This window comes from Microcaecilia unicolor, chromosome 1 (assembly GCF_901765095.1).
Source record: "Microcaecilia unicolor chromosome 1, aMicUni1.1, whole genome shotgun sequence".
NCBI classification, from domain to species: Eukaryota; Metazoa; Chordata; class Amphibia; order Gymnophiona; family Siphonopidae; genus Microcaecilia; species Microcaecilia unicolor.
This window is the reverse complement of record NC_044031.1, coordinates 239511207-239535049: the sequence shown is the minus strand read 5'-3', so window position 1 is coordinate 239535049 and position 23843 is coordinate 239511207. Positions and strand designations below refer to the sequence as shown.

General features: G+C 46.1%; 1 protein-coding gene across 5 annotated transcripts in view; it reads left to right on the top strand.

Moving 5' to 3' along the window:
- The first annotated feature begins 614 nt into the window (after positions 1 to 614).
- Positions 615 to 23843, top strand: part of LOC115471274 — a 171053-nt gene continuing 147824 nt past the window's right edge. Inside the window, exons 1-2 of one of the 5 annotated variants that reach the window (XM_030205002.1) lie at positions 615 to 771; positions 14540 to 14669. In XM_030205002.1, the coding sequence (XP_030060862.1) occupies positions 14616 to 14669 (54 nt within the window). In that variant the 5' untranslated portion in view covers positions 615 to 771; positions 14540 to 14615. Of the gene's footprint in view, positions 786 to 14536; positions 14670 to 23843 lie in introns of all 5 variants that reach the window. The other 4 variants (XM_030204978.1, XM_030204984.1, XM_030204996.1 and 1 more) reach the window with 4 other exon arrangements.

Here is a 23843-nt window from a genome sequence, read left to right as displayed (position 1 = left end):
TGCCCCGAAGAGAAGACGCTACTAGACCACCAGGGCTAGACAGTAAGTGAGGGGGGGGGGGATGTGATGGGGGGGAGGGGACTATGAGACGGGGGGGGGGGAATAGGGGCGGAACCCGGACCTGAAGGGGGCGTGGCATGAGGCGGGGCGGGGGCGGGGTAGGGGGGCGTGACATGTGTCCTCTTTTTCAGAGGACACAAAATGGTAACCCTAAGAATGGCATATTTGAAAATATAAGCGAGATTAAATAAAAATGCTAGCTACAAACAATAAAGAACGACAACGTGGATGCAGCAGCTGACAGGTTTGTTTGTTTGCTAAATAGTAGTAGTAGTAGTAGTAGTTTTGAATATATACAAAACGACAGCTGCGCAGAGAAGGGGAACCAAAGATTAAGCTAAGTGGCTTCAACTTTTCTATGTCATGCCGGCTCCTGTTCTCAATCTAACCTCTTTTCCTTCTACAATCTCCTGTTCTCAATCTAACCTCCTTGGAGCAGGCGGTACCGTGGTGGTGGTTACCTATCAAAGAGGTTTTCTTCAACCCAGTCTGACCTCCTTGCCTCAACCTGCTTGGTAACTATCTCCACCCCCACCACGGGATTCCCGCAAACTCCGTTGTCCGGCATCCTCTTGCGCTCTCCTTTGACGCAATTTCCTGTTTCTGGCACGGCGAGAGGCGTCTGCTCACTCAGAGGAGACAACTTGAAGTTTGTATTGTATCATATAGGTCGGGGTACCGGACTGGAAAAGAAAAGCTGCGGGATTGTTGGTGGGTAACCTCAGGTATTAGTTTAACAGTGGAGTGAGACATGCAGACCGAAGAGATGGCGGACCATAGGGCGGGGAGTCTGGTTCACTAATGCGTGTAACTAGGTATTTTTGGCACAGTAAGTGTGCTTGTGCCAGGGTGAGAGTTGTTGGGCGTTGCGCGTATAATGTAGCTGTGTTAAGTCAAACTGTACCTTGCGTGGAGCCTCAGACTGAGCTCGAGAGCGTTTTAAGCCAAGGATGTTTAATAAGATATCCTTGGTTTAAGCTCCTTTGCACGTGGTTTGGCGGGAGGCGCTGTCCAGCTGCACACTTGATACTCTGCTTTTTTCCTCCCATTATCTGATCTTTTTGTGCTAACGGTTGATGCCGAAAATTTCTGCAGGTTGTGTAGTCGGATGGTTTTTATTAACTGGAAGACCAAAAGAGCAGGAAGGAATGGCCATGCTAAAATTATTTGGCTTAGAGATCTAGTAAAATACTTGGAAGCCAGTGGTTGAAAAACAAAACAAAACAATACTTTTTCCTTTTCCCAACATCCTAGTGTGCTCCTGAAGTTCGAGAGGGTGGAGAGAGAATCCTTCCAGAGGTCTGTAGCGATTCCTTTAGAAACTGGTTTGTTAAGACTTCTTGCCCCCCCCCCCCCCAATTCTTTGTCTATGGGCAAAGAAAGTAAATAACTCGGGCCTTTTAGATGCCACTGCACATCACTGATCAAAGCCAGCACTGTACCCTCCCAAAGCTGCAGTGTGACACCACCCTGTTGATAACTGACTTGGGTCCCCATTACCACACCTTTTCACCCCATTTTTCCAACTCCTATGCCCCCACACCCTATTTGTTTAAATCATTTCTGTTCTGTTTTATCTACAATTCTAGACAGATAAAATAAAAATACATAAGTAACAAAATATTAACAATGAAATTAACATTTAACATACAATACACACATAAAATCTATCAGCTATTTGCCAATCAGTGTATGAGTCTCATACTTTATTCCATTTTACATAAAACATACCACTAAATGCTTGCCTGAACAGGCGTGCTTTTAAATTCTTTTGGAAAGACAAATGGTTTAATTTGCATAGATCATTAGGCAAACAGTTCCAGAATTGTGGTTCAATAACTTGAAAGGCACTGTTCCTTAATTCTAATAAGCTCACTGTATAGAAAGATGAAACATTCAGTAAATTGTTATTTATTGAAAGTAAAGGTCTAGCAGGGTGATAGATCATTAAGTAGAGGCAGTTGTCAATGGAACCTCATTATTTAATGTTTTTTTGTATAAGTAACTGAATTGAACCCTAGTTTTCAGCTAGTCTCTTGCTCTCTTCCTGCATTCTTCGATCTCATTCTCTTGCTCTCTTATATTTTTCCTTTCATTTTCACCCAGTTTTTCTCTAATATACCTTCATTTTATTTTTATCATATCACTCTCTTGTCCACTTGTAGGCCAGGTAAACCATCCAGTTGTCACACTTGGGCAAATAATGAGCTTGGTGCACTTCCCAAACTTCCTTGTCACCTGTTCTCCCTTCAGCTTGCTCTCTGCAGCTCTTTTTGTCACTATTGGGAAACAGTATTGTCCTTCATAATCCACTGTGCGATTCAGCTTCGGACTTGAAATCACAAGGCAGAAGTTCCTGCACTGTGCAGCTCAAACTTACAGAGCCAAAATTTGAGGAGTATAGAATACTGTTTTATCCAGCAGCGATAGAGGACAATAACAGAAAAAGAATTCCAGGTTGTAATGGTGCCTCAAAATTGGCACCAGTATTTGTTGAGCCCTGTGATTGTCATTCAAATGTCTGAAACACGTGGAGGGACATTTTTGATATGATGTTTAAATCCAACTTTGGATGTTTTGTTCAAAGTGTCTCCAAGTGGTGAATATGATTTTCGAAAATGAAAAACATTTATCTTTGTTTTGAAAATGACCTTTTTCTAGCCATTGCTGTACTCAGTGTGTTTATATTTTTGGACCATTTTTGAAGGAAAAAAAATTCAAGTGAAAAACTCACAAAATTAAGCCATTGGGATGTAGGAGGAGCCAGCATTCTTAGTAGATTGGCCATACAGATATCCCAGCAGAGCAGTGGGGCACTGCAGTGGACTTCACATAAAATGTCCCAGGTACACTTCTCACCCTTACCCCCTTTTGTTTTATGGGGAGCCCTCCAAAACCCACCAAAAACTTTATATACCACTATTAATAGCCTTTATGGTTGCAGGTGCAACCTGTATGTGGGTACAGTTGGTTTTTGGTGGGCTGGTACTTTCCACTGTAAAAATAATAAGATGTAAAAAAGGAAAAGGTGGAATGAAGGGATATATTTGTGGAATTGCATTAACCTGCACTGTAATGTTTAAGGACTTGTGCTCAGAACATAAAGACCAGGTAGGCTGGATTAATAGTAACTCACTTTGATGGAGGCTGCTGGTTGGAGTGGTGAAGGAGGTCGTTTCTGGAAAAGAAGTAATTTTGTTGCAGAGTTGTTGCTGGAGCCTGAAGAAAGTCTTATTTTGGATGTGTGTGAAGTTCACCAAGGCCCAGGGGTTCAGTGAAGGTCCAGAGAGTGCAGATCAGGAAGAAGCAGAGTGGAGCAGAGAGAGGCAGAGAATGTTCTAGGGTTTTTATAATTTATTGTTGGATATTAGGCTGAAGTCAGGTGGGGTGTATTTGATCCAATGAAAACTTAGGGATAGCTGAAAACTAGTTCCATCTAGTTTTGAGATGGAGCATGGTAACTGGTCACATGTTTAATGACATCATAAGAGTTCCTATCTGGTTATCTGCTGTGATATACATCCAGAAGGTATCTGACAGGATTAAAAGAGTAATTGTCTGGCATAGATGGGCTTTCTTTTGTTAGATTAGGTAGGTGGATGGGCTTTTCAGTCTGAGGCCCAGATGCATCAACCAAACGTAAAAAAATCTAAAACGTAAAAGTACTTACCGAATTTGAAAAAACGAAGAATGCACCAAAAAAACAAGTCACACGTGTTCGGTGCGGTATTGTAAAGTACAATGCATTACAGATTCGTAATCCCCGTCGGCAATCGTCTCCTAAAACGTGCGCAGAGCCACAAACTTCAACACAAACGTATTAAACCTGCGTAGGTTGCTTACGTCAGATGGGGGCGTGCGAGGGGGGGGGGGGATCGGGACATGCGAGCATTTAGCTCTGTGATCCTAGCAGGAGAGTGCAGTTGAAGAGGTCCTCAGACTCCAAAAGGACGTCCTTCATAAACCCCCCTTTCTAACAAAAGACCTCTTTCACTGTGATTCCCTTTAGCTCAGCAGAGAGACCTGGGCCCGCCCCCCGGCTGGGGGAAACAGAGGAAGGGAGGGGGACCTGACCTGAGCAGCTTAAAGTTGTTTTCAGAACCGGGAAATTGGCTTCAGAGGAGAGGAGAGCAGAGAAGCAGGGAGGTGTTGTTTATCTGACTTTTGTTTTTAAACATGCCAGCTTGGAATTTTAAGGTGCAGGGGGAAGCGGGGAGATGACAGCTCAGGCCTTTACAACTGCTCTGACCATACATTTAATATGTCGCGGTAAATGATTCAGTGTAATCGTTGGTATTGTTAGTGCATCCCGAATCGTCCACATTACAATGGTAGTTACTCTTTTGTATTCCGTTTTCGTTAGCTGCTTGCTTCATCGGAAAAAGGCCTTTACTTTAAATCTTCTTTTATTAATCAAACAGGTACAACATTCTGGTTCAAAACAACCAGATAGAACTTGAAACAATTTCAAATGTAACAATGCACCTTATAATTTCAGCAAAGTTTTATACAAAACATTTCCTCTTTTTCCTCCCCTCCCTCCACCCTCCCACCCAAAATCCGCCACCCTCCCTCCCCCCCCAAAAAAAATCCCTAGAAATCCTTCACAATCTGTTTAATACAAAACTGCGCGCCCTCGGAGATAGCGATTGGATATAACCGTCCCATATCTCCAGAAATGCCTTTCTTCTATTTGTGGAGGACCCCACCACCCTACGCTCCTGCAGCAGCAACTCATACAGCTTGTTTCTCCAATGCCAGTAGTCTGGCGGTTCAGCCTTCATCCAATTATTCATAATAAGCTTCTTCGCAATTATATTAGCCTTACGAACAAACTGCTGAGCCCCTTTGTGTGTCAGTTTCAAGCTTTCATAATTGTCTAGCAATATCGCCAGGGGAGAAAAACTGTATCTTGTGTTTTACCACCTGTTCTAAGTAGTGAGCTATTTGTATCCAAAAGGATTTGTTCTTATAACATTCCCAAAGGGAGTGGAAGAACGTCCACTCCCCCTGCCTACACTTAGAACATAGCGGGTCTGGAACTCCTCCAATTTTAAACACCTGGGGCTTGGACATGTACGCCCTATATAAAATTCTATATTGACATTCCCGTAGTGTGGCATTTCCCGTTAATGAGGGTATGCGGGCTGCCAATTTCCTAAGATCGATTTGCTGGTTGGGCTGTTGTAAAACATGATTCCACCTCCAGCAAATATGCCCCACATCTTTCCCCACCCCTATCTCCCAAAGGGCCTTCTGCAGGCCCGGGACCGACAACCGCTCTCCAGGAATTGATTCAAAGAATTCCCTGATCCTCCGTCCATGCCCTGCTCCCAGTTTATTCTGATATAAAGAATGGACATAGTGAGCCAATTGACCATATGCAAAGGTGTGACTAGTGTCTATACCCACCCCCAAAGCCCCCAAGCTCAGCAGCTGTCCCCTAGAACCAAGAACATGCTCTAACCGTGTAATCCCCAGCTCCGCCCACCTCTTGAACACTTTTGATTCAGACCCTGGTGTGAATTGAGGATCGCCCTGTAATGGTAGCAGGTCTGTGGTGTCTGCTGCTACTCCCCAGTGTCGAACTAAATCCCTCTAAATACCCTTAAGTGGCTCAAGCAATACACTACTTCCCATGCAGGCCGGGACTGCTCCCCTTGGGCACTGTAACAAATAGTATAAATGATAAGGTTTGAAGTATTCATGTTCAATCCCCCTGTGAGTGTAATCTTCTCTATCCAATAACCAATCTCCCAGGTATCTCAGCAAGCAAGCTTGATTATAATGACGAAAATCTGGCAACCCCATCCCCCCTGTAGCCCACGGACCCATCAATAAGTGCAGTGGGAGTTTAGGTTTTGCATCTCTCCATACCAATCTGCGCACACATGCATAAATCTTTCGTAGGTCCTTACTCTTTAACCTCAAAGGGAGTACTTGAAAGGTATAGAGCCGCCGGGGAAACTCCACCATCCGGAATAATTGTATCCTCCCGTGCATTGTTAAAGGAAGTGCCTTCCATCGTCCCAACCTTCCCTTCATGGCCTCCAACAAGCAAGTGATATTGAGACAATGTAATGCAGAGGTCTGCATAGATATTCGCACTCTCAGATATTGAAGCGATTCAGAGGCCCATTTTAATTGGAATGCACCCCCACATCCCGCGTACCTCAGCACTTCCCATTAGCGCCTGAGATTTAGAATAATTTATCTTAAATCCCGCAAAGTCTCCATACTCCTGGAAAAGTTCCAACAATGCCTCTAAAGAGCTTTTAGGCTGTGTAATGTGCACCAAGATATCATCTGCAAATGCAGATACTTTGAATGTGCACGGCCCCCAATCTACTCCCTTCACTTCGGGGTGGGTAGTTATTTCTCTAATCAACGGGTCTAAAGCAAGGACAAACAGTAATGGGGACAGGGGACAACCCTGTCGTGTGCCTCGCCTAATCGGGAACAGTGCTTATTGCTCCCCATTCAGCCAAACATATGCCTGCAGATTCGAATGAAGCGCTCCCACCGCATCCCTGAAGGCCAAATCTATCCCCACCTTAGCCATAACCGCAAACATAAAGTCCCATACTACTCGATCAAAGGCCTTCTCTGCGTCAAAACTGACCAGCAGAGAAGGCCTTTTCTGTGGCTCCACTGTCTCCAGGGACGCAAGCAAGGTTCTAATATTACTGGAAAAAGGCCTTTAATGCATGCAACGGTTAGGAATTTCCTTCGTTAAAGGGTTGTTAGAGGGTCGTTAAGGTTTAGTGCATCTGGCCCTGAGTCATTGTGAGTTTCATGCAATCCTTTTGATTGCTGTCAATATTCAGGCTTTTGTTCTTTGGAGATGTGGTGATTGACGTTTTAAGTATCCACTCGGCTAGCTTTTGTTATGTTATCACTGGTCTTCAGAGGGAGGGTGAAAGTCAGACCAGTTTTTCTGATACTGCTCCATGAAATCTTTGTAACTATATATATTTGTATCTTATACCAGCAAAATCAATAACTCTGACAAACTCATATCATGCTACACATTAAGTTCTAAGTTCTGGGACAATCTAGAGTATAGAATTCATATCATGCTATACCATCACGTGTAACAGAGTAGATTATGGGCCTCGGTCCCCTTTTTCGCAGTGCACTGCATCGACCGCTAGGCTTAGGGTTACCATTTTTTGTCCTCATAAAAAGAGGACACTTGCCCCGCCCCTTTCACGTTCTCCCTGCCCCCCCTTTCACGCACACTCGCCCCGCTCCTGACACATATTCCCCTCCCCCGGTCACCCTCTCCTTCCCCATCACCTTCCCTCCCCCGTCATCTCCACTCCCCACCGTCACCTCCCCTCCCCTTACTCTACTATCCCTGGTGGTCTAGAGGTACCTCTTCGGGGCAGAAAAGAGCCCCCTCTTTCCTGCCCGGAGCGCTGCTGCCAGCTGCCCTGCATCCTGTGAGTCCGGCTCTCGGCGTTTCAAAATGGCCGCCAGTTGAAGTCTCGCGAGGCTGCTTCAACTCTCGGTGGCCATTTTGAAATGCCGAGACGAAGAGGTACCTCTAGACCACCAGGGATAGTAGAGTAGAGGAGAGGAGTCCCGCGCCTGCTAGCCAGCCCCTTTGTCCAGAAATCCGGACAAACGGGCAAGCTGGCCAAATCCGCCTGGACATGTCCTCAAAAAGAGGACATGTCCGGGTAAATCTGGACGTATGGTAACCCTAGCTAGGCTACTCCAGGGACCTGCTTGCTGCTCTAGTAGGACTGGCCATAACATCTGAGGCAGTCATAGAGGCTGGTATGTACTGTTTCTTTCACATCTTTGGGGGTGGGAAGAGGTCAGTAACCGTTGGGAGAGTAAGGGGGGGGGATCATTCCTTTGTTCCTCCAGTGGTCATTTAGTGCACTTTATTGTGGCTTAGTCGTATGGAGGCACTGTTAACAACTGAATGTTTGTTAGTAACGTTTGTTGTTTGCTCTTTATATACCAGTATACCTCAGGAAAAGGCATTGGAAATACTGTTTAATGCTGCAGAAGCACAGTTTTGTCCACAATTGATTCCATCTGAATTTTTGCTACAATTAAGTAAAATAGCTATGGGTTCTAATTTTTTTTCTTTTTGATAGTTCTACCAACAGACATGTGGTATTGCTATGGGGGGGGCGTCATATGTCCCCACAGCGGCAAACCTTTTTATGGCAGCGTTTGAGGAAAAATGGATCTATTATTCTTAGTATATTCATGGTTGGGTTTTAATATACGGGTGACATTTTTTCCATTTGGACAAGTTCAATAGACATGTTATAACAGTTTAACTATTTAAATGCTTGCCATGCTACTATTAAATTTGAAGTTTCTTTCGACCCAACTGAAATTGCTTTTTTGGATGTATTAGTAATAAAAGGATTAGATGATCTGTTTACTACAGTATTTTCTAAACCTACAAACAGGAACTCTGTATTGCACTTCTGTAGTATGCACCCTCCACATATGAAGGATAATATTCTTTTTGCTCAGTTGTTTGTGTTATCAACAGATATGTTCTTATGATGACTTTAAAAATAAATCGGCGTTATTGAATCAGAAATTCATACAGCGAGGCTACCCCCTGAGAAATTGGTGAATCGGGCGGTTAAAAGAGCTTTATTTCCTTGTCATCAAGCAGATGAATCCATTTCGAGTGGGTTGTGTCCTTCAACCAGCAGGGGGAGATAGAGAGCACTGAAAAACCATAGTGCCTCATGGCCAGCTAGCTCCATCTGCCTCTTCAGTATTCTCTATCTCCCCAGCAGGGTGGTCGCAGCTTATTCAGCTCCTTCAGAAAATCTGCCGGGGGTGGCTCCTGTGCTGTTGCCAGTTGTAGCAGGGGTGTTGAGGCTGGTGGTGCCCAGTTTAAAGGCACTTAGGTTCGCCCTTTCCCTGCCTTACCCAGCCCCCGATGTGGATGTAGACACATAGGTAAGCCCTGTCCCTCTCTTTGCCCACGCTGTGGATGCAGGCACATAGGTTCACCCTTTCACTGCCTTTCCCACGCTACTGATCCTCCGGAGTGGAAAGAAATTTGCCTCTTGCGCTGTTGTCTCTAACTTTCCTCACAGCGTTAACAAAAAAACAAAAAGTCGCTGCGATCTCAGAAAAGAGGTTTTCTTCTGTTTGCGCTGCGGATCGGAGCTCTGTGGACTCGATCCGAAGAGGTAAGAGCATTTTGTAGCTCCTCTGGGGAGGGCCTGCGTTCGGGACGATTTTGGCGCGAATCCGCTATTTTTAATTTCCTGCCGTTTTCGGCGATGGCTGCAGAGGTTGTTAAGCGTTTTCCGTTGTGGCAAGCGCAGATCAGCAGCTGGGCTCTGTAAATCATGCTCTTCTGACGTCAGAGCCGGCCCGAGCATGGCGAGCGAGGTTTCTTCCTGCTCCGTGGAGCTGGCAGCGAGCGCCATTTTGGAACAGCATGGCATGACCCCCACTGAGGCGGAGGGGTTTGAGCCTGGAGGGGAGCCTCGTATGGAGGCTAATATGAGAGCCATTTCCCCCGGACTGGAACCAGGAGGCCAGGATGAGCCGTTCTCCCCTGAGTTTGTTTTGCTGCTGCATAAAGCACTTATGTTAAAAAGAGCTCTCCTGCAGGGGTCTTAGTGCCGGCTGCCTGTGTCCCCTCCAGTGGAGCCTGGCCTTGAATTGCCATCAGGTGCGTTTTCCCCCGACAGATGGCTGCAGTACAAGCGCAGAAGGGTGGATTCCCCTTCAGAGAGTGGCACACCCCCGTTCCCCCCCCCCCCCCCCCCCCCCCTCCATGGTTGGGATGTGAGGAGTCTGAGGGGTCTGGCAGGCCCTCGTGGTCTGGAGAGCCAGAGGAAGGTGCAGAATTGCCACTGGATCCAGATGATCCTTCCGCGGTGAGGATTTTCCATCGCGATAAGCTGCCAGTGCTAATTTCTAATGCACTGCAGGCCCTCTCTATTGATGATCCTGCGAGTGCTGAGCTCTCCTCTGCTAATCCGAGGATGACAAGTACTAAGAAGCCTGCTCGAGCCTTTCCTTTGCATGACTCCATCCAAGAGCTTATTTCGGCTCAATGGGCTGACCCCGAGGGGCCTTTGAAAGTTGCCAGGGCTATGGGGCAATTATACTCTCTAAGTGAGGAGCATTTTGCGCACCTAGCTGTGCCTAAAGTGGATGCCCTAGTCACGGCTGTGACAAAGAGAACTACCCTCCCAGTTGAAGGAGCAGTTGCCCTGAAGGACATGCAGGACCGACGCCTTGAATCAGCTATAAAACGGTCCTTTGAGATTTCAGGCCTATCCTTACGGGCGTGTGCATGCAGCAGTTACGCTGCCCGAGCCTGCCTTGCTTGGTTACAACAGGCAGTGGAACAGCCTGGAGATGGAGCGGAGCCCCTTGCGGAGGTGGCACCGCGGATGGAGTTGTCTTACTTGGCTGACGCCCTTTATGATCTGGTCAGCGCTTCGGCTAAACAGATGGCTGTAGCGGTGGCGGCTCGCCGCCTGTTGTGGCTACGGCATTGGGCGGCTGACATGGCCTCTAAGCAAAGGTTGGTGAAGTTGCCCTTTCGAGGCCTTCTTCTATTTGGTGAGGAGCTTGAGAACATTGTTAAAGGCCTGGGGGATGCTAAACCCCGGCGCTTACCCGAAGACAGGCTGCGGCCTTCCTCCAAGGGTCAGGCGGTTCCCTCCTTTTACAGACCTCGCTTCAGAGAAGCTCGAAGGTACCGCCCGGGGCATTCTGCTGGGTTCACGTCTCGTGCCCGTTTTCAGCAGAGGAGCTCCTTTTGCTTGGACAAATGTTCCGCAGCAGCTGGCTCAAGACCTGGAGTTCAAGGGCGACCCTCTCAATGATGGTGCGCTGGCCCCTCCTCGCTACCTGTTATAGGAGGACTACTTTCCCTCTTTGCCGAGGAGTGGGCCAAGATTTCCTCAGATCAGTGGGTTTTGGACCTGATCAGAGATGGCTACAGAATAGAATTCAATGCCCCGGTGAGAGACGTGTTTGTGGAGTCCCGATGTGGTTCGGCCGCCAAAAGGGCGGCAGTAGAGGAGTCCTTGCAAGGCTTGATTCACATAGGGGCGGTGTCCCCGGTGCCTCCCACCGAACACGGCTCTGGCCGTTACTCCATGTACTTTGTGGTGCCGCGAAAGGAGGGTCTTTTCGGCCCATCCTAGACTTAAAAGAAGTCAACAAGTCCCTGAGAGTGCGGCATTTTCACATGGAAACCCTGCACTCCGTCATTGCGGCGGTACAGCCAGGAGAGTTTCTCACGTCTCTGGACCTGAAAGAAGCTTACTTGCACATTCCTATTTGGCCCCCGCACAAGAGATTTCTGAGATTTGCGGTGATGGGAAAACATGCCACAGCTCCCCGAACCTTTTCAAAGGTTATGGTGGTAGTAGCTGCTTTTCTCAGGTGAGAGGATATCCGGGTTCACCCGTACCTAGATGACTGGCTCATCAGAGCGGATTCGGCAGTGGAGAGTCATCAGATAACAGCCAGAGTGGTCTCAGTACTTCAATTTCTGGGCTGGGTCGTCAATTTGGCCAAAAGCCATCTGACCTCCTCTCAATCTCTAGAATATTTGGGGATCTGGTTCGACACAGCCTCGGGGTATGTGTTCCTACCCGAGCAAAGGCGGTGCAAGCTTCAGAACCAGGTCCGTCTGCTCCTGAGGATGCCTCGCCCGCGAGCTTGGGACATTGTCCAGCTGTTAGGGTCGATGACGGCCACCTTGGAAGTGGTGCCCTGGGCGAGAGTGCACCTGAGACCTCTGCAGTGCTCCCTGCTTCAACGATGGTCTCCAATTTCTCAGGATTATCAGTGCAGACTCACGTGGCTCCCTGCGGCCCGGCTCAGTATGTAGTGGTGGCTCTCAGACAGCATGCTGCGGCAAGGAATGCCGCTAGCGCTCCCCGATTGGTGCCTTGTGGTAACAGGTGCCAGCCTGAAGGGCTGGGGTGCACATTGCCGGGGAAAGCATGCCCAGGGTCTCTGGACACCCGAAGAGTCGGAGTGGTCCATCAATCGCTTGGAGTTGAAAGCGATTTTCCAGGCTCTTCTGGCCTTTCACTCGACCCTGGAAGGATTGGCTGTCAGAGTTCTGTCGGACAACACGACAGCAGTGGCCTAAATAAATCGACAAGGCGGCACTCAGTGCAGAGCACTGGCCGTGCAGGCCGCGCAGATTTGCCACTGGGCTGAGCTACATCTGCAGTTTCTGTCAGCAGCTCACATTGCAGGTCAGAGCAACGTGCAAGCCGATTATCTAAGCAGGTATCAAATCGACCCAGCAGAGTGGGAACTGGCAGACGACGTGTTTCTTCAGATTTGTGCCAAGTGGGGGTCGCCCGAAGCAGATCTTATGGCCTCAAGCGCAAATGCCAAAGTCCTGTGCTTTTACAGCAGATGGATTGCTTGGCGGGGTTGGATGCCTTGGCTCAACCCTGGCCTCAGGGCCTCCTGTATGTGTTCCCTCCTTGGCCCTTGATAGGGCGAGTACTCCTGCGGATTCGGCTACATCAAGGAGAGGTGGTTCTCATTGCCCCCGATTGGCCCAGGAGGCCGTGGTATGCGGACCTCCGGCGGATGCTGGTAGAGGCTCCCCTTCCTTTGCCTCTGGTACCGAATCTGTTGTCACAGGGACTAGTAACCAAGGAGGACTCCTGCCGCTTTGGTCTTACGGCATGGCTATTGAGAGGGCGCAATTGAGAGACAAGGGCTATTCCAACAAGGTCATCTCCACTCTCCTTCAGGCCTGCAAGCGTTCCACTTCCGTTGCCTATGCTCGGATTTGGCACCAGTTTGAGGCTTGGTGTGCTGCTAAAGCGATTACACCCATGCGGGCTTCTGTCTCGCTGATACTTGACTTTTTGCAGGATGGTTTACAAAAAGGCTTGGCCTATAATTCCCTGCGTGTTCAAGTTGCAGCCTTAGCATGTTTTGGGGGAAGGTGGCTGGCCTCTCCCTGGCTGCTTATCCGGAGGTGGCACGGTTTCTTAGAGGGGTGCTTTGGCTCCGTCCTCCCATGCGGGCTCCATGTCTGGCCTGGAACCTGTGGTTAGTTTCAAAGGCCCTTCAGTGTTCGCCCTTCGAGCTGGTTAGGCGAGTTTTGGAGACGGACGTGACCCTAAAGACAGTCATTTTGGTGGCCATTACATCAGTGAGACGGGTGTCTGAGCTCCAGGCGCTGTCCTGTCAAGACCCATTTCTGCAATTGCATCTTCTAGATGTGCAAAGGGCTCTGTTGCAGTATCTGCACAAGTCAAATGCTTTCAGGATCTCTGATCACCTTTTTGTTTTGTTGTCAGGTCTTCGCAGAGGGTCTCCAGCGTCTAAAGCTACTCTGGCTCGTTGGCTCAAAGAAGCTATTTTTTCAGCATATCTGCTGTCTGGCCTTCCTCCGCCTGAACCCTTTAAGGCACATTCCACAAGAGCGATTTCCTCCTCTTGGGCTGAAACTGGAGCACTCTCTCTTCAAGAGATACGCAGTGCAGCGACATGGGCTTCTAAGCTCTCATTTGCCTGACATTACAGGCTGGATGTGGCTGCCAGGAGGGATGAAGTATAAAGTAAGGGTGGTGGGGGGAGAGAGCAGAAGATAAAGAGAAAGAGGAGGGTGGGGTGGAACTACAATAACTTATAGGAAAGAAGAGAGGGTGGTAGAGATATCACTCTGGTTTCTTTGGCATAAGGAATTCTGCCAAATATTTCAGTTCATTTTGAGGATCCAGTTGACATATGAGCACCTTGAAATACTGACATTCTTGTCATTTAACTTCGTTACTAGTTTCACTTGCCTGCATTTATCCTGATTTTCAAAATTATCCTATGGGGAAAAAAGAGTTTATTTTTGGGCCTGACCTGAAAATCAGCAGAATTAAGGACTCTTTTACAAAGCTGCGCTGCCAGTTCTTGGTGCGGCAAATGAGAGAAAGCCCATTCAATTCCTATGGGCTTCCTCTCATTTGCTGCACAGGAATCAGTAGTGCGACTTTGCAAAAGAAGCCCTAAGTGAGATCTGTTTACTCTTGTTTACTTTTTCCAAAAATACTAGGCATGCGATGAAGCTACAAAGTAGTAAATTTAAAACTAATCAGAGAAAATCTTCACACAACATGTAATTAAACTCTGGAATTTTGCCAGAAAATGTAGTAAAAGCAGTTAGCTTAGCAGGGTTTAAAAAAAATGTTTGGATGGCTTCCTAAAGGAAAAGTCCATAGACCATTATTAAAATGGACTTGGGGGAAAATCCACTGCTTATTTCTAGGATAAGCAGCATAAAATGTATTGTACTTTTTTGGGATCTTGCCAGGTACTTGTGACCTGGATTGGCTTGATGGACCTTCGGTCTGTCTCAGTATGGCAATACTTATGTAATTATGTACTTTTTGATTATTTCATCTAAACTTTTTAATTGCAAGTTATTTTTTGGATTTAACAGTGGTTTGGTTTCCAAATAATTTGTTTTTCAACTTCTTCTCAGTAGATCTTGGAAGAATTTTGTTGAACCAGAGTAAGAGAAATTGCTAGCTTGAGTTCATAACCTGCTCTATATAATCGTCATGGATGAAGATTCGAATGTGAGGAACCCAAATCTGAATCCTTATTGGTGTAATGTGAGTAATATCTTATTGTCTGATTGTTTAAAATAAAATCATATATATGTTTGAATAATAAGGTAGAAAAAAATAACTCGGGGGTCTAAAATTCAGTGCCTTGTGTTAGGCTGTTTTTGGAACTTGCAGTCAGGCTTAGGGTTGGTCAGAGTTTTCTGGGCTGTAGAAGAAGAAAGTAATGGGGAGCAGAGACTGAAGAGAATGAAAGGGAGAGGGGAAGTGATGGGGCAAGTAAAATCTCACTGCTATAAATTTCCCCCTCCATAGCTCTTAATAGTTTTGTCTGATGACTTAAGTTTTCTCAAAAAATTCTAGTCTGGTTGCATGTGTGCATCTGTGTATATGTGTAACAGCAATTCAACAAAAGAAACAAAATTCCCTTCAACACCTCATTTTTTTTTCATGCTACAGTATATAATCTCCCATAGTATCTTTTACATTAATCTTTGGAGGCAGTAATCTAATTTGAGATGCTTTAGGGAACAGAGATTGTGTTTCAAAAGAAGTTTGAAGATGGTTCATATAGTAGAAGGGTTGCATTTTGAAGTAAAGGGTCATGGATTTGATATACTGCCTTTCTGTGGTACATCCGAAGCGATTTACATATATTTTATGTAGGTACTTGCTCTGTCCCTAGTGGGCTTACATTCTAAGTTTTTGTACCTGGGGCAGTGGAGGGTTAAGTGACTTGTCCAGAGTCACAAGGAGCTGCAGTGGGAATCAAACCCAGTTCCCCAGATTCTCAGGCCACTATACTAACCATTAGACGACTTCTCCACTCCAGATCTTGTGCTAATGAAACAGGAGCAGTTTTCTCTAAAAACAAGGGATGCTGTCAGGTGGTATTTATGAGGTGGTTGTAATTGTTTCTCCATATTTTTAATCATATATAAGAAGACAGGTACTGATAATTTGTTTGGATTGAGCCTTGGAGGGCTCACAATCTAGGTTTCTTCCTGAAGCAAAGAAGGGTTAAGTGACTTTCCCAGAGTACCACAGTGAGAATGGAAACAGGCTTTCCTGATTCTTAGCCATTGCTGTAACCCAGTGCAATATTCAACAGTTAGCTAAACCAGTCCAGCATTCATAGAGGAAACTCAAATCTTTTAGTTTCCAACTGCTTAATACAGATAAGTAAAGACAAGGGATTTTTGCATGCAGAAGGTTGAAACCAGAGATTAGAGTGCTGGAGCTGAAGTATTATATGATTGTCCTAAACTTTATTAAATAGAGAATTTGTTTTTAATTTTTCTTTTATGGAGGTTTACAGCTATTTTTTGTAGTCTCCCACTATTTTGTTTTATACCTCTGATGAATGTATATATAGTCATATATGAGAAAATCATTTCCATTATGGAGCTTCCCACTGTTCCAGAACCTGTGGCATAGTTGTGTCCATCAACCATGAGGTAGGTGGAAATAGAGAACTGAAAACTGAACTGAGACATATTTATTGGCATCCATTCAAACTCCTCTGTGTTTTCTGTATCCAGCAGGTAGATAGACATACTTTCAGCCTCTGGTTCTTCTCTTGGTTCATTTGGTCAGCTGGTCCCCAGTTGAGCTTGTGGGTGTCTTGAGTCTACAGAGTCATATCTGATGGTCTTCAGATCCCTGTCTGGTGAGTCATTCCATTTCAAGTGGTCTAAAATTAAAAAAGTTCCCACCATCATGTTCTCCAATTTTGTTCAAATTTTATCTGTTGCGTGAGTCAAGTGTTAAACGAAGTTTCCCAAAATTTGAGGTCTCTAACTGCAATAGTTGCAGATCTAGACCCCCTTTTCTGAAAGGTTGTCAGTCCATGAGCGCGCGACTGACCAAAATGCCATTTTGGGGGTCTAATAAAATCCAAACACATTTATAAGAATGGCTAAAAAATTCGAATCTTGTACAGTTTTTGATGCTAATTCTGATGAAATACATTTTAACATTATAGATGCAAAATCCAGTCAAACAAGTTGACTCAAAGTGTGCATCAAAAGTGGTCGCGACTCATCGGAACATATATGGACCAATATTCAGACTGCAACAACTTCCATGCAAACAAAGATACGGACTTGAAATTTTGAACAAGCATTATGCTTGTGCTGGACATAATACTGCCAGATTTGCAACTAACCAGCATCTATAACCGCCCTCCTGCAGGATCTCTTCAAGGTTGGCACTGTCAGCGCAAATGGTAAAATGTACCAAAGTTCAAAGCCAATTATTAAAAAAGAGACTGCCTGAATCAGCTTGTGAACAGTATCATCTGAAAGAGAAAATTGTGCTCTACAACACTGATATGTTTTTGTTTTGCAATGCCACCATTAAGTAGCCATTTACTCAGGTCAAAGTATGTTATGTTAGGACGCTTGATGCGCTAATCTTTCTTCATTTCTAGGAAATTGAGTCTTAATAGTCGCTTAAAAGTATTGATATAATTATTTATTCATTTGTATTTTATTTGTTGATTGTCCAATCGTTTATTGTGCGCTGAAGAAGGCAGGCTTGGGAACCTGCAGTGAAGTAACTGAAGAAGGCAGGCTTGGGAACCTGCAGTAAAGAAACACACAATCAGGCTTGGGATCCTACAGTAAAGAAACCCACAATCAGGCTTGGGATCCTGCAGTAAAGAAACCCACAATCAGGCATGGCTATCGGGCGTGGCCCCTATGGCGATGGGGATGCTGGTTTCAATGTGATAACCAGTAATGGCTCAGCCATCATGGACCAACGCAATACATCGCACACATAAAATATAAGATACTTTGACCTGAGTAAATGACTACTTAATTGTGGCACTGCAAAACAAAAACATATCAGTGTTGTAGAGCACAATTTTCTCTTTCAGATGATACTGTTCACAAGCTGATTCAGGCAGACTCTAATAATTGGCTTTGAACTTTGGTATATTTTACCATTTGTGCTGACAGTGCCAACTTTGAAGAGATCCTGCAGGGCGGTTATAGATGCTGGTTAGTTGCAAATCTGGCAGTATTATGTCCAGCACAAGCATAATGCTTATTCAAAATTTCTAGTCCGTATCTTTGTTTGCATGGAAGTTGTTGCGGTCTGAATATTGGTCCAAATATGTTCCGATGAGTCGCAACCACTTTTGATGCACACTTTGAGTCAAGTTGTTTGACTGGATTTTACATCTATAATGTTAAAATGTATTTCATCGGAATTAGCATCAAAAACTGTACAGGATTTGAATTTTGTAGCCATTCTTATAAATGTGTTTGGATTTTATTAGACCCCCAAAATGGCATTTTGGTCAATGTCGCGCGCTCATGGACTGACAACCTTTCAGAAAAGGGGGTCTAGATCTGCAACTATTGCAGTTAGAGACCTCAAATTTTGGGAAACTTCGTTTAACACCTGACTCGCGCAACAGATAAAATTTGAACAAAATTGGAGACATGATGGTGGGAAGGTTTAGACCTCTTGGCATGGAATGACCCTGGTGCCCTGCAAATTCCCTTCCTTCACCTCTCTCCTGTTTGCTATGGAGCTCGCCTTTTCTAGCACAACAACCTTTTAAGAAAAAAAAAAAAAGCTTGGGGGGAGCAGCTGGTATTGGTAAGTCTCTTACTAAAGTTTGACTTGGAACCACTTGGAGGGCTTCAAGTTCTACTTGGTGCAGGGGAGGGATCCTGACTCACCACTTGGGACACGTTCTTCACTTGTGACAGTTGGGATGAATACCAACTCCTGCGGAGGCAGTTAAGTGGTGTTCCCGCTGTGGGACCCATTGGCCGGCATAGGGGCATTCCAATGTGTGCAAGCTGGGAATCCCACAGGACGCAGAGGAAATAGTTGGCGGCAGCACAGCATCCGAACAAGAATGGGGTCTTTGGGCTCTCTGGCAAGGCCGGTGCGCAGTTTGATGCAGGAGAGCACAGGAATGGGTACCATTTTGTCGGGGCCAGCTGGCAGTGAGGAGCAGCCTCTGGCTGATCACGCATGGAGCACTGCCCTCAGGGCCTGACAGATATTCAGCTGCTTTGGGATCTTTGTTTTCTTCAGAGTTTAGCTCTTACACCAGGCCTATTTACTGAAGCAGGGATAGTCAGTTGCTGGAAGGTGCGTCAGTTTCTCTCCCTGCTGCCTCACTGCGGCTCCTTGTGACCTTGGGCAAGTCACTTAACCATCCATTGCCTCAGGTACAAAAACTTAGATTTTGAGCCCGCTAGGGACAGAAAAAGTACCTGCATATAATGTGTATAGCGCTGTGTATATCTGGTAGCACTTAGAAATGATTAGTAGTAGATCTCATTTAGACCTCCAGGAGCGGGCAGATAAAGCTGTTTCTGCTTCTTCGTCCTTATCTGATGTGGCATCGATCTATTCAGAAGAACCATCATTGAAGGAGCCCTTAGAGGAGGGGAATGCTCCCTCTTGAGGAGGGGGTTGATCTGAAAGTACGGAGGTTTTCATAAAAAGGAGCTCAGTACTATTATTTTTGAGGCATTGGCAGTGCTTTTCATTGAGGAGCCTTCTGCTTCAGCGTCAGGCGTTCCATCTTTGTCAATCATGAGGGGGGCTTTGAGATCCTTCTAAGACCTTTCCGATGCATCCAGACATTCAGGAACCGATTACAATAGAACGAGTCTCACTGGATGCGGGACTCAAAGTGGGAAGAGCCATGGCTCCCCTCTACCCATTAGTTCCTGAGGAGAAAGATAAATTGCAGCTTCCCAGGGTTGACTCCCTGGTTACGGCGATGACTAAGAAGACCACTTTGCCAGTTGTAGAGGATGTTGTCGTAAAAGACCTACAGGATAGGAAGTTAGAAGGCTTGCTGAACCAAGCCTTTGAAGTGGCCTCTTTGGGCCTTCAAGTGACAGTGTGCAGCTGGTTCATGGCAAGAGGATGCCTGAAGTGGCATCAGCAGTATCAACATAAGACGGGCCCCACAACATCCAGCAGAAGTGGGGTTGGCTTACTTGGGGTCAATATGACATGTTAAGGCCCACAGTATATGTCTGGTTGTCATGGCACATTGGCAACTCTGGTTACGGCATTGGGCAGTGGTTTCAGTGTCAAAGTCACATCTAGTTAAACTGCCCTTTTGGGGCAACTGGCTATTTGGATAAGTTCTCAGTAACTTGGTGAAAGAACTGGGGTGAAACTAAGCCACAGCGGTTGCCAGAGGATGAGCTGAAAATCTCTGGTTGCCCGTCTTCAAGGATCTCACCGTTTTGAGACAGAAGATGCTTCCGGCCTTTTCATCAGCAATGTGATCAGAAGTCCCACTGTCAGGCATGCCAGTCTTTTGTGCAGATGGGTAGTTCCTCTCAGTCAGCTAGAGTCCCCAATGCCTCCAGAGCTTTGCGATGATGTGAGGCTAGTCCACTCTTCTTTTCCTCCGGTGGGAAGATGTCTTTAGGAGTTTTGGGAAGTGGGCCAAAATCGTGTCAGACCAGTGGGTTCTGGATATTCTTGCAGAAAGTTACAATTTGGAGTTCTGCTTGGTTGCTCCTCTCTTCTTCTTGTCTCTTTATCAAAAGGGAACAAAGGCGATCGAGGTTCAGACCACTGTAGATTCCTTGCTGGTGCTCCGGGCCATTGTTCCAGTTTCCCATGCCGAACAGGGGCAAGGCAGATACTCCATTATCCCAAAGAAGGAAGGCATCTTTCGTCCGAAAGCGGGACACTCAGAGGCAGTTTAAACCTTTGAGATGTTTAAACTGCCTCTGAGTGCCCCGCTTTCACATGGAGACACTAAGAGCAGTCACAGCCTTGGTTCAAGTGGGAGAATTTCTCACCGCCCTCAGTCTCAAGGAGGCGTACATTCATATACCCGCCACATGAGAGGTTTCTACATTTTGAGGTGATGAACCGTCACGTCCAGATCAGGGCTTTGCCCTTTGGTCTCGCCATGGCTCCAAGAAAGTTTACCAAGGTTATGGTGGTGGTGGTGGTGGTGGCGGCGGCAGTGTTCTTCCTTTAGTGCCATTGAATTAGTTCGCGTGTTTCTTACCGACTGATTAATTAATTAATTTATTACATTTGTATCCCACATTTTCCCGCATAGCAGTAGGCCAATGTGGCTTACAGGTTCCGGAGAGGAGAGTACCAACTCCGGGAATATATACAGAGTGGAAAATAGAGTGACAGTAGGTGCAAGGAAGCTGATAAGGTTCCGGAAAAGAGAATACAACTCTGGGACGAATATATAGTAGCATATAGAGAGAAGTAATCCCAATGAGGCTGATAAGTCTCTAGGGGTGGGACTACAGCTTCCAATGAGCAATACAGAGTAGGATAAGGGTAGAAGTACACTTAATTATAACTGGAGTGGTAAAATTCGTGTGAAGTAATAGGATTATGCGGAAAGGGTATTGTTCATTTCTTAGTTCTTTAAGCTCTTTGAGCAGGGACTGTCTTTCTTCTATGTTTGTGCAGCGCTGCGTACGCCTTGTAGCGCTATAGAAATGCTAAATAGTAGTAGTAGTAGATAGATGTGATGCATTGTTCATGAATTAGTTTGGGTCTGCTGGGTAGGCTTTCCGGAACAGGTGAGTCTTGAGGTCTTTTCAAAATTTTAGATGGGTGCTTCACACACTTTAGTAAAGGGCATGAAAGGGCCCAAAGTCTCAAGGTGATGAACAGTTATAAAACTGGGGGCTCAATATTCAGCTGCCAGTGACCAGCATTTTGCTGACCGCTTCCAGCTGTATACCTAGAAATTCAATGCCAGGCCATGTCCAGGCACCGGCATTGAATTTCTGGGGATAGAAAGCTAGCGAAAACATAGCTGGTTAAGTGCAATATTTGGCACCTAACCAGATAGGATTCCTTTTTACACGGTCCTAGTTACGTGGTTATCTTAGCCGAATATCGGCACAACCACCTAAGTGCTATGGAACTGTAATATATGGTAAGATATATTAAATGTTTTTTTTTCCTGGGGCTCTGTGGGGGGCTGTTCCAGGGTTTTGGTGGATGGTGCTGGCTGGAAAAGGTTTAAATTTAGTTTGGGAATTTTTAATGGAGTTAGGTCAGTGAGGGCATCGGATGGCTGAAAAATGAGCTTGCGGAGCTACTGCTAGTGATATGCAATTTATCCTTAAAATCGAGCGTGGTACTGGAAGACTGGAGGGTGGCCAATGTAACGCCCATTTTTTAAAAAGGTTCCAGGGGAGATCCGGGAAATTATAGATCGGTGAGTCTGACATCGGTGCCGGGGAAAATGGTAGAGGCTATTATTAAAAACAAAATTACAGAGCACATCCAAGGACATGGATTACTGAGACTAAGTCAGCACGGCTTTTGTGGGGGGAAATCTTGCCTGACCAATTTACTTAAATTCTTTGAAGGAGTAAACAAACGTGGACAAAGGGGAGCCGGTTGATATTGTGTATCTGGATTTTCAAAAGGCGTTTGACAAGGTACCTCATGAAAGGCTACAGAGGAAATTGGAGGGTCATGGGCTAGGAGGAAAAGTCCTATTGTGGATTAAAAACTGGTTGAAGGATAGGAAACAGAGAGTGGGGTTAAATGGGCAGTATTCACAATGGAGAAGGGTAGTTAATGGAGTTCCTCAGTGGTCTGTGCTAGGACCGCTGCTTTTTAATATATTTATAAATGATTTAGAGATGGGAGTAACTAGCAAGGTAATTAAATTTGCTGATGACACAAAGTTATTCAAAGTAGTTAACTCGCGACGGGATTGTGAAAAATTACAGAAGGACCTTACGAGACTGGGAGACTGGGCGGCTAAATGGCAGATGACGTTTAATGTGAGCAAGTGCAAGGTGATACACGTGGGAAAAAAGAACCCGAATTATAGCTATGTCATGCAAGGTTCCACGTTAGGAGTTACGGACCAAGAAAGGGATCTGGGTGTCGTCGTCGATAATACACTGAAACCTTCTGCTCAGTGTGCTGCTGCGGCTCGGAAAGCGAATAGAATGTTGGGTATTATTAGGAAAGGTATGGAAAACAGGTGTGAGGATGTTATAATGCCGTTATATCGCTCCATGGTGCGACCGCACCTTGAGTATTGTGTTCAATTCTGGTCGCCGCATCTCAAGAAAGATATAATGGAATTGGAAAAGGTGCAGCGAAGGGCGGCTAAAATGATATCAGGGATGGGACGACTTCCCTATGAAGAAAGACTAAGGAGGCTAGGGCTTTTTAGCTTGGAGAAGAGACGGCTGAGGGGACACATGACAGAGGTATATAAAATAATGAGTGGAGTGGAACAGGTGGATGTGAAACGTCTGTTCACGCTTTCCAAAAATACTAGGACTAGGGAGCATGCGATGAAACTACAGTGTAGTAAATTTAAAACAAATCGGAGAAAATGTTTCTTCACCCAACGCGTAATTAAACTCTGGAATTCGTTGCCGGAGAACGTGGTGAAGGTGGTTAGCTTGGCAGAGTTTAAAAGGGGGTTAGACAGTTTCCTAAAGGACAAGTCATAAACCGCTACTAAATGGACTTGGGAAAAATCCACAATTCTGGGAATAACATGTATAGAACTATTGTGAAAGGCCCGTTTCAGAGAGGAATGAAATGGGCGCTAGCACCGCTCCCCCCCCCCCCCCGATGTCTGCGCTGCCACTGTCCCCCTCGCCCTCACCAAGTCGCCGCCGCTTCTCCCCCCTCTCCGTGCGGCCAGCAACTGTCTCCATACACAGAGGTGGCGCGGCGGTCCAAAATCAGCATCAGGTGTTGTGTGTGTGTGTGCGCAAGTCCCTGGTGTTGCTTTAAATGTAAAGGGAGGGAGTGGTTGACCTTCCCTGCACTCATTTTCTCTGACACTGCAACTAAGAGGAAGCAGTGGGGGGAGGGGAGGCCGAGCAACAGAGTCAGCAGGAGAGCAGCAGATTGGAGCTTGCGCTTTGAGATCCTCAGCCATGCCCTGACGATACAGCGGGGGGGGGGGGGGGGGGGGAGGGGAGGGGAGCAACCCGGGCAGCAGAGTCAGCAGGAGAGGAGCAGATCGGAGCTTGCTGGCTATGTTTCCCTACTCCTTACTCCTGCCTGTGATTCGTGAAACCGACACCCAGCTGTATCTCTCCACACCAGACATCACCGCGGAGACCCAGGCAAAGGTATCGGCCTGCTTAACCGACATTGCTACATGGATGTCCAACCGCCACCTGAAACTAAACATGTCCAAGACTGAACTCATCGTCTTTCCACCAAAACCCACTTCTCCTCTTCCTCCACTTTCTA